The 11773-nt window shown below is 38.5% G+C and overlaps 1 protein-coding gene across 2 annotated transcripts; it reads right to left on the bottom strand.

The window, feature by feature from the left end:
• Window positions 1–553: 553 nt before the first annotated feature.
• On the bottom strand, window positions 554–11128 carry SLN (sarcolipin). 2 transcript variants are annotated; one of them, XM_063093954.1, is made up of 2 exons: window positions 11038–11128; window positions 554–1184 (listed from the first exon to the last, which is right to left on the bottom strand). In XM_063093954.1, the coding sequence occupies exon 2, from the start codon at window positions 1108–1110 to the stop codon at window positions 1015–1017; it is 96 nt and encodes a 31-aa protein (XP_062950024.1). In that variant the 5' UTR covers window positions 1111–1184; window positions 11038–11128; the 3' UTR covers window positions 554–1014. The 2 variants fall into 2 exon arrangements, with proteins under 2 accessions (XP_062950024.1, XP_062950023.1); XM_063093953.1 differs by lacking the exon at window positions 11038–11128 and adding an exon at window positions 4776–4885.
• Window positions 11129–11773: the final 645 nt, after the last annotated feature.

Consider the following 11773-nt stretch of genomic DNA (forward strand, 5'->3'; position numbering starts at 1 on the left):
TGTCTAGTTCATATGTCTCTTTTATAAACATCTATGTAAAGTTGTATTTTCTATTTTCTCTTTTTCTAACTTTTTAAATTACTAGCTCTCTTTGCATAATGACAATACCAAGCTGGAATATGCTCCTCTTAGGAACATGACTCATATTCGAGTTTTACTCAGTGTAAATCATTTTAAATATTTATATTAAAACAAACATGGAAGTATTATAGGATAGAATATACATTTCTTGCGAGTTCTACAGATGAAACACAAGATTTCAAAGAAATTTTGCTCTTTTAGCAGGCACTTCAGGCTATGTCCCAGACCTCTAGTGGAATAGATTTATTCTCCATCTGCCCTTGGGACTAGTATAGGGGGAAAGTTTGAAGAGCACTGAACCAATGGAATTATTTGAAATGTGACACTCTTAGTTGATTTGGTTTCAAATCCTCAGCAGTTGGAGCATCTTGGCTTATCTCAAATGCTAGAAATACTGTAACATTTGTCACTTCAATCCCAGCCAAGGGTCAAATGATGTATCCCACATGGAAGCTAAAATAAATTCTAAAGCTTGTTTTTGTGGTTGACTTAACTTTATTCACATGATAGCTATAGGGGCTGACAAAGATTTCCTCTAACATTTCTTCTGACGGGTTGAATTAGGGTTTGGTTGCAGACAGCCCGGGTTGAAAGGGATATGTGATGAGACAGATCAGGGGCTCGTTACATCCTACATCATCATGAATCCAGTTTAATTTTAACCTTGTGTCTTGCCTAACCCATTTGCAGCGAGAGTTGGAGAATAAATCTAATGCTCACTGGCAAGCCCTTGACAACCCTTGAGAGCAGCCTCTTTAAAAAACACAAGATCAATCCTAGTGCTGGGACAAGTCAGACATTGTGAGTGCAGGTCAGAGGTGCCTTGGGGTGCCAAGAATGGCATCCCATGACAATGACAGCAGTGCAATCTCAGGGCATACAGCAGGCAGCTCTGGAGTATCTCGGTCAATCCCAGCAGGGTGGCATGGCCTCTCAGGACTGATAGGACCTCACAAGGAGCCATATAAGGATAACCGTAATCAGGACAACGGTGAAGTTGAGACACAGCTCCCGGGTGGATCGCTCCATTCTCAGAGTGGCTTGGTGAGAATGTCAGGCAGACTTCTGAGGACACACTGAAGACTTCTGTTTGTCCTCACCTCCTAACAGAAAGGAAGAAAGAAAACACGGAACGATTAGTGAGCATTCCTATGAAACAACTCTTGTTCGTTCCTCAAAGGAAATAGAAGTGTTGTGGAAAAGAAAAGTATTGTGGGCTGAATTGTGTCCCCCCAAGAATTCGTATGTTAAAGACCCAGCCCCCAGTACCTCAGAATGTGACTGTATTTGGAGATAGGGTCTTTCAAGAAGTAATAAAGTTAAAAATGAGGTCATTATGTTGGGCCCTAATCCAATATGACTAACGGCCTTGTAAGAAGAGATTAGGACACAGACTTGTACAAAGGGAAGACCATGTGAAAACACAGGGAGAAGATGGTCACTTACGAGCCAAGCAAAGATGTCTCCAAAAAAACCAATGCTGCAGACACCTTGATCTCAGACTCTAGCCTCCAGAATGTCTTTGGGCTAGAACTTCAGCTCTTCCCTGCCAGCCAATCCTGAAGATTTTGGATTTGCCAGCTTTCACAATCACATGAGCCAATTCCTTAAAAATATATATACCCACACTCTGTTGGTTATGTTTCTCTGAAGACCCCTGACTGATACAGAGAGCCTGGCTTCTCTCCCTGATGTCATAAAGACCAACATTTTTGTCCTGATTTTTTCCTGTGATGATTGTGTTGATGCTCTTCATAAAATACAAAATATTACATTTTTGTCTCTTCAATTTCTGTGTTTTTGTTGTGTGTGTTTGCTTTGCTAACTTAGAGTATCAGCAAGCAAGGTCACCAAAATAGAAAATGTTACAGTTTAGTATTGTTCTTGCTTTGAATTACATATACGAGGGTCACACCATAATCTTTCAGGTTACAGGCTGCTGTAGGTCTTCTTCCAACCCTGGAGAAAGCATGAAATTGTTTCAACAGCTGCATGGCCTCTTACAAGCCCTGCATTGGGCACAGAGCCTACTGGGGTCAACCAAAAGTCCCTCACACAACGGACACTCAGTCCAAAGAGCAAGTGTTAACCTTATGGGTACTTCTGTTTCAACAAGGGCTTGTGCCAGCTATTTTTAGTCAGGTCCAGGATGTGCCTAGATTGTAAACACTTCAAAGAGCAGGGATGGTATCTTCACAGTGTGTACAGATTATACATGCAGGAAACCATACTATAAAAACATATGCAACTCAGTCAATCAAATCATTACCTTCAGTGACCAGTGACATAGTATAATTGGCACTTTGCTTATGCAATCTAAATGAAATTAAAGATTTCTATATTTTAAATATTTTAGATAATTTTAGATAACTATATATCTATATTTTAGATATTTAGGAGAAAATCTACTATGAGTGAAAAAGTTTGGCAGAAAGGGTGTTTTGTTTCTGAAAGGGTTGTTAGCAAGCTTCTGGCCTGAATGGTATATTTAACCATCTAACCTGACTGAATTATTAATTGTAATTACTGTATTTATTGTTCTATCAGTGGACCAAATTATTAATTGTATAAGTGCCAGCTGAATAATCATTTTTCATATTATGTAGGTTGTTAGATCTTAGTTTAAATATGGCCCATGATGACAGATTTATGTTTCATTTCCTTTTTAATACTTATCCATCTTTTGGCCATCAGCATGAAAGAAATAGTAAATTGCTAATGAAAATCTTTACAAAGATTTATTTGGAGGAGAAAGTTAACAGAAGAAAATAAATAGATAAAGGAAGAAGAAGGAATATGTCTGAATGCACATAAGAGCAGAGGGCAACAGCACAGTCCTGAGTCCAGTCAAGCAGCCTGGAGGCAAAGGGATGAGAATCAAAGACAGGCTCTTCCTCATGAACTTAACAATGAAATCAAAAACTGGTCCAAATGCCCATTTATTTGGGTAAGTTCTCAAGAAATGCAGAGATATACAGAAAAAATATAATACCCAGTTTATAACAATCAAAACAACCTAATTTAGGGAGAGCAAAATAACTGTTTCACCAACTCTGCTTATTAGATTAAGCTCTTAAATAAACGAAATCATGGATAGGTGTCCAACAAGAACATACTCAAGAAAACAAGGACAATGCTATTGAAAGCCATTCCACAGCTCTGTTCATGTTACCTTCACAACAACTCGGGCAAATTATTGCGATTTTTGTCATTCCCAAGATTACAGCTGAGAAACTGACTTTTAGAGAGAAGTTGTTTGTATAATGACACATAGCAAGTTAGAGGTAGAACTAGGACTGGCAGAATAGAACTAGTTACTAGAATTGTGGCCACTCCACAGAAGTGATCGCTTATTACTACAACTATTTAGCCTGGCTAAACAAAGTTAATGTAAAAGTTCAAACACTTTGGAAAACAATTTGACATTTTTTTGTTAAGGTTGAAAATGCTCATTCCCTAATAGCAATTTCACTTCTACCTTAGGTACTCACACACATATGCACCAGGAAACATATATAAGGATGTTCACAGCAACATTTTTACAATAACCCCAAACTGGAAACAACTCAGATGTTCATCAGCAGTAGAACAGATGATGCGTTGCGATCTATTCATCTATTTGAATACTATAGAGCAAAGAAAATATATAAACTCTAGCTACTCACAACAAGATGGGTGGATCTCACAAACATAATTGTTCGGTGAAAAGAATTTACAAAAGAAACCGACTATGACTCCATTTATGCAAAGTCAGAAACAGGGAACTTAATCATATTGTTTAAAAATGCAGACACAAATGGTAAAACTATAAAGAAAGGTAAAGACAAGATGGGGCAGAAAGACAGAAGGGGGAAAGGATCAGGAATGGACTTCTGAGGTGCTGGCAATGAGCCATTTCTTGACCTGGGTGATAGTTATACTGGCGTTGCCTTATAATTATTGTTTAAACTGTATATATTTATGCACTCTTCACATATTTGTTAGTCATCTCTGAATGGACAGGCTACCCATCGCACTTCTTCCTTTCCTATGCTTTACCTCTTACTATTTCTTGCACTTTAATGGTGACCTTAAGTATCTGTTGTTTTATGTGTTTTTAAATGAATAAAACATAAAGAGTTAAGGTGGGATTTTCAAATGAATCCAACTCAACCAACACATGTACCAACTGTAAGATGTGGACTTGACTTTGACATACACTTATATCCTTTACGAAGAATGAACCAAAGTTAGGCAGAAATCCAGATCAGCAAAATTCTTTTTTTCTGCTGTTAACCCATAAAGATGGTTTTGGCTTCATTGTAAACCTTCTCTGGAGTCAAGTTCACGCCATATGATCCAAAGTGATTGCCAGATGGATGAGCTAAAAATCTGAATAAATTGTACAGGAAGTTTGACTGGCTTTCTTTGAATGGAGACTTTGAGAAGACAGAAGACAGACTTTCTTCTATGATATGAAAAAAATGTTTTTAAATAGGAAGGGAGAAATTTGCCATGCAGAGGGAAAAAAAAGGAAATCAGGAATCAATTCACTTTACATCTTAAGAAATACTGTATACAATGGGCATTGAGTATTTCATTAAGAAATGTAAATATCTCTCTGCCTTTCTCTTTTGCAACGTGTATGCACAGACACACACACACACACACACACACACACACAAACACACACACACAATATGCTAGGCTGTTACCTGAAGAGGGTCAAGGACACACCCTGGCTGCGGTAGGCTTCTCTTAGCTGTCTCCAACTTGAGCTCAAACTCCTGCTCCCGTCCCAGGCTGTCTGCACTCCTGGACTCTGGGCAGGCCCTAAAGTAGTCCAGGGGAGGTGGCAATCACTCTGATGTCACTGATGAAACATCTCGAAGGAACAACCTCCTAAGGTTCGAGGCTATTTGTGCTCAAGGGAACATAGAAATGTGTTGACTAAGACTGTTCCTTTGGCCGCTGATTTGTATTAACACCGCAGGGACTTAAAAACCTGTTTCTAGTTGACTTTTAGTGCAATTGATGTGGATTTTAAATTTATCTTTTACATCTTTACGAATATCTTTAGCATGTCTTTAAGACATCATAAACCAAGAGCGATAGACTAATTTTAACAAATCTGTGCTGCATGTGGCTGCTCTCCCAGCTCAGCATATGAAGGTGTAAAAATGTGACTTATTTTACCACCTATTTCTTTAGCTATTTAAAATGTGAAGAGTTCTCTGCCTTGCACCCACACATGCACACACCACACAGTCCATACCACACAAATGCACACACACACACTCCAGAATTTAATAGGCATCTTCAGCTCCTTCAAAACTGACTTTAGTCCAAGCAGTGAAAGCTATCCCCTCAGTCACCTGCTCCACAGAACTTCCCAGCTAAGCTGTGTATTGCAAGTTTACACTTTAATCTACAGTTTCATCTGAAACAGCTGAGGAAGCCACAGCTTGTACAAGGGTACTTCAAAAAGTTCGTGCGAAAATAGAACTAAAAGATAATACGAATCTTTCCACGAAGATTTGAAGAATCCTCTTATATCTCAGTAAAACAGCAGTAAACTCCAACAGCAAAATTCAGTCATTTGGATAAATTGGAGGTGGAAAGAGAAAAGGGCAAAATTAGTGAAAAATGTGAGTTATAGAATATATCTGAAAGAAGTAAAGTTATCTAACTTTCAGATGTAAACACTGACTAAAATTAAACTAAGATGAATTTGTAATCAACAATCAGATGTTTGCAGGAAAATGGAGCCTCTGAAGTGTTTCACTGGCCTTGAAAGCAGATCAGCTAAGCACTTTGTGTTTGCTCAGCAAATCTTTTTTTTTTTTTAAGATAATAGAGTAAATCTCCCCTGTGAATTCCCAGTTAGGGTTCATAAAAATAATGCATTCCCGGGAGGCATAAACAAGCAAAATTCTCTATATAGTCGTGTTCACAGTCCAACCTGTCCTACCATTCCTCATACCCCAGAGACATTACTAAAAGAAAGACTTACTTTCTATTCCATTTCTGCATTTCAACATAAACCCAACAATATATCTTAATACAACATTCTGTCACCACTTGCTTTGTAAAAAGATAGCTTGCTGAAGTGACAGATAGTGTCTAATAATTATAGTACAATCGAACATTGGCAGTTATCTGTTGCCATCTGGCAAAACTCCTTGAATTTTAGTCAGATTTCTGTCTTTTGCCTCCAAGCCTCTGCCAGATTGTTTCAAATGCCGGGAATGTTTTCCTAGTCCCTTTTTTAACCACTCAAAATTATTTTTTGTCCAATTAAAAAAGTTATATATTTATCATAGAAAATTTGAAAATATATAAAAGTACAAAGAACTTTTAAATTACCTTTAATCTCACCACCTATAGGGGAAAAGAAAGCTTTACATTACTTTTTATTCATATGTTTGAAGCTGCATAGCCACAATCTCAAATTCTCAAGATATTTTTGGTAAAGGAATCTGATACTTGAAAAACCTTTCTCTTTCTTGATTCATTTAGAATCAAATTACTCATACTATACCATGTGTTGGTAGTGGTTTTATGGGCAAGCATTTATTTTGTACCTGTCGGAACATGAATTACCTCTACAATTTTTAAAATGTTAAGTACAATGGGGAAATGTTATCGTATCACCAAAACAGCTGGCCACTACTGTCAATGTGGTTGAACTGGTCAATTCCAACGTAACTGGGAAAATCCTACTGCTTATTTGACTGAATTGATGAGTCAGTTCAGTTTATCTCTCTGGTTGTCTCATTTAAAAATGTCAAAGGACAAAATTACAACAAATTTAGTTAAAGTTCTCAATTGTCTTTATCAGGATTCTAGAATCATTCCATAGAACAGAATAAGTGTCCCAATGAGCTGAGCAGAGGAGGTTGGTTTTATAGGCAGAAAAGGCTTAAGAAAGCAGAAACAAAGAACAAAAAGAGGATTGGTCATTTCAAAATTACTTTCCTTGTAAAGTGGGGAGAGGGAGATGGAATAATAGAAAAATAACAATATTTGAGATCAGTTTACTTCAGTCTATCCTTTTTGTATAAGGATTAAAGCAGAGGGAACTTCATTATAATGCCTATTGAAGATTTAAAGTGGCCTGTTTGGGAAATTGGCTATTTTCTCTCTCTCCTGATTTTTCAGAAGGTCAGACCACAACTTGGTTTAGATTTCATCGCATGGAACTTAGCAGAGATGACACCGTTTTGATTTTTAGTCTGGTTTTTGGGGGCCAAGTGCAGGAGCTTAGTCCAAAGCAATGGCCTCCCATAATTTAATTTAACAAGCATATTTAATGCTGTACCAGGGACTACTGTGCCCAGGATGTTGTCAAATCCCCATACTTCAGAAGCTTCTGCATATTAGTGATTTCTTCTGTGATTTCACAAGAGAGTGGGATTGAACTCAGAACTTAGCTTGTCACTCACTAGTTTGGCCTAACCCTCTCCAGAAAAATATGCAAGCCACCCAGAATTACCTGACAACTATTCAGAGGCCTAAGGGAGAGTTTAACCCTGAGGATCTGCAGGTTCATTGAAAAAAAAAAAAAAATCAACATTATTTTCTCCCATGTAAGAAGCTGAGAATGGCGAGATTTTAAAAGTACCAACACAAATTCGTTCCATACAATTAACCTTATTTAATGCTGTTGATACTTTTCATGCCTAATTCCCATGACTTAGCAGCATTCATTCCATACCAGCTTTCTTCCAAGGTGCTGTTCTGCACAATCAGTATGAGAACATACTAAATCATCCTTGATGTTATTTCTAAGCCTATCATTCTAGAATTTAACCAAGGGCCAAAAACGTCAAAAGTAAATAAATAAATAACCAACATTCACATCGACATCGGCACTGAAGCTCTAATTGATATTTTCTTCCCCACAACCATCACCATATACATCTTCAGGTGTAAAATATTACACCCTTTGAGAATTAATGATGAGCTCTCATGCCTGATTATTTACTAAACTGGTTTGTTTAATTTATTCCCCACTTCCATCTACCTTTTTACTTTGAGAACTGAAAAGTGAAGACATACGTCAGTACCTAAATGCTACACATTTTTGAGACGATGGGAGAATTCACCAAGGCCTTGATGAAAGGCGATAAGCTCTTCACCCACCACACTAATGAGCGTGATCATCACGGTGCCTTTCTCACCTTCACGTCTTCACATCCAGCGGGTCCTAGAGCTGCTCAGAAAGCAAGCAGCAGCTTTCTACTAATTCTTTCTCACTATCCCAAACTCATGAGTCCAAGCCCAGAGAAAAAGGAGATTCTACCTCTCAGAGTTCTCTCCATGTCACTGTTGCCACAATCACCATGTAAGCTGAGTTAAACCATGCTAGTTTTTTTTTTCTCCTTCATTCATAATCATTAAAAATAAATAAATAAATCACAAGGAACACCTTTCTGTTGGACAAGTACAAAATTTCTCTGTTCATTCGTGGCTAACGGAGAATGGGCTGAGTACCACTTAGTGTAAAAATCCTCTGAAAATAAACATATGTATAAGAGGTGGCTATAAATGGGATTGAAGCAAGTGTGAATTCTCTGACTCTCTCTCTCTTGCCATTCTTGTGCCCCTCGGACACTGCCCAGTAACTGTCCCTACAGAGTCGGGGAAGTGAACTGGGAAGGCCAAAGTCATGACCTTTGCTGTTACTCATGAGGTTGTTCAATTGGTATAGAGTGAACACTTTTACATCCAAACATTGTTCTAGGCACATAGGAAGTCATAATGACACAGAACAGGGCCACTTCCCCGCATGATAAAAGTTAGGAAAAGTGCACAATTAGGATATAAAACAGAATGAGAGAAGTAGCATCACAAGGACATCAAGAAATACTATAAGAGTCCCAGGGTGGGAGAGATCTCTTTCTCCTGAGATGCTGACAGATCAGAGGAGCTGCCTACAAAAAGTAGACAAAAGTGTTGAAGATGAAGTAGACATGCACAACCAACCAGAAGACTTGAGCTGAGCCTCAAGAGTGACAAAAAGTCTACTTAGGGATAAAATAATAATAATGATATTAATAATAACAACCACAACAGTATCAACCAGCACTTACTAAACATGTATCACCTTATTTAATCCCTACAACAGCCTGGTGAGGTGGATACAATATTTTCATTTCACAGAGAAGAACATTCAGACTCAGAGAGTCTGTATCTTCACAAAGTTCAAAGAGTTAGTAAGTGATGGAGCTAAGATTTAAAGGCATGCCTTGGAAGTTGCAGGATACAAAATCAACATATGAAAATCAGTAACATTTTTATACACTAACAGTGAAATATCTACTAGAAAAAGAAATCAAGAAAACAAGCCCATTTATAATAGCTACCAAAAGAAATAAAATACTTCAAAATAAATTTAGCCAAGGAGCTAATAGATTTCTACAATAACAACTACAAATCACTGCTGAAAGAAATTAAAGGGAATACAAAATGGTGGAAGGATATCCCATGTTCATGGACTGGAAGAATTAACATTGTGAAAATGTCCATACTACCCAAAGCCATCTACAGATTCAGTGCAATCCCTTTCAGAATACCAATAACATTCTTCACAGAAATAGAAAAAACAACCCTAACATTCATATGGAACAACAGAAGACCCTGAATAGCCAAAGCAATCCTGAGCAAAAAAAATAATAAAGCCAGAGGCATTACACTACCTGACTTCAAATTATACTACAAAGCTGTAGTAACCAAAACAGCATGGTACTGGCATAAAAACAGAAATGCAGACCAGTAAAACAGAATAGAGAACCCAGAAATCAATCCGAGTACTTACAGCCAACTGATCTTCAATGAAGGTATCAAAAACATACATTGGGAAAAGGACAGCCTCTTTAATAAACAGTGTTGGGAAAACTGGGTAGCCATATGTAGAACAATTTAGACCCGTACCTCTTGCCATATACCAAAATCAACTCAAAATGTTTAAGACTTAAATATAAGACCTCAAACTTTAAAACTTCTAGAAGGAAACACAGGGGAAACACTTCAGGATGCAGGACTGAGCAAAAACTTTATGAGTAAGACCTTAAAAGCACAGGCAACAAAAGAAAGGAAAAAAATGGGATTATATCAAACTAAGAATCTCTGCACAGCAAAGGGATCAGTCAACAGAGTGAAAGGACAAACTACAGACTGGGGGAAAATATTTGCAAATTTTGCATCTGACAAGGGATTAATATCCAGAATATACAAGGAACTCAAACAACTTGACAGTAAAAAACCAAATAATCTAATCATGATTGTGGAGCCCAGCAGCTGGGTCCGCCTCCATTATGTCACAGTGAGAACTGAAAGGTGCATTCTCTCAGCTTCCATCCTTACATGCTACCCATTCTACTACTGAGGCACCATACTCACCCGGCTGTGTCCTGCCCAGCTGTGGCCATTAGGCACCCATACTTGCCACGCTGCACCCAGTTCTGCTATTATACTTGCCCAGCTGCATCCCCACCCTACCAGACACTGCTGTAACCCCCCCCACACACACACCCACCAGACACTGCTGTAACGGAATTTTCCACCTTGTCTCTCCCCTGCTGTAATTTTCCACCCTGAGTAAAAACCAGAAATACAACAATATAAAAGTGACAGCCCCGCTGCATTTGGGGCTAAGCCTTTGTGATGATAGTCCGCTGAGCCGGTGCAGGCACATCAATAAACTCTGCTTCCTGCCACAAGCCTCAGTGTTTCCTGCCTCTCCCTGCATTTTGCAGTAACACACTGAAACACCGTGGGTAAAAATTCCACTCCGTAACTCTTTATTCTTTAACATTGAACCTCAACAGTGAGTGACACTGAAAAAGAGAGAGAAGTTCTCCCTGCACGGGTCATCTTACAGACCTCAGCATATCCATGGAAGCAGCCATGTAATGTCCTTCAGCTGAAGCATCCTAGAGCCTGACAGGAGCAGCAATACAGACCAATACTTACTTGCAGTTTATATTAAGCTCTGCAGGCCTCAGTAGCAGACAACAGCAGAGCAGAGAAGAGCTGGAGCAAAAGAGCAAGAAAATGTCAGGCACTACGTGATAGCTGACAGTACTTGTTCCTGAGCACATGTGGGCCACCCCCTGAAGTTGCTGAAAATAATCAGGAGGAACATTCTAGGGGTATGCTGTCTTGCATAATAGGTAGGAGCAAGAGCCAAAAAAAATTTGTGTTACTCCTATTTATAATAACCCATTTTAAGTCCTGGATTGGTGAGGTGACACCTGTTAACATCATTTGACTTGGAACCAATTAAATTCCTCTTCTCAAGTATATTCTGCTCTATAATAAGATTCTGCAAACAAATGGCCTTCTCTCACCACATTGAACATAGCTACTGAAGGGAGGGGGAAAGAAGCAGCCAAAAATATGTTTACTACTAGGCTAGTACCATCTGCCCTCAAAACACTCCCAGATTTCAGATTGGCTCTGTTATTTTTCTGATGGGAAATAAAAATTCAGTAGTCTTTTGATGTGCTGTTACTGAACTGTTCAGGGAGACTCTAGCCAGACATACCCACTTGAAACATTCTGTTCCTTAGTGAATTTGATCAAGGGTGTTTTCACTGAATCTCTTTGGAGAATCTGTCAGTCTGAATAACACAATTGCTGTAACAGCTAGAATAATAATGATCAGACAAAATTGCTTGCTGTTCACTACTAACGAGTTCATTTGGCT

Source organism: Cynocephalus volans, chromosome 4 (genome assembly GCF_027409185.1).
Source record: "Cynocephalus volans isolate mCynVol1 chromosome 4, mCynVol1.pri, whole genome shotgun sequence".
NCBI lineage: Eukaryota > Metazoa > Chordata > Mammalia > Dermoptera > Cynocephalidae > Cynocephalus > Cynocephalus volans.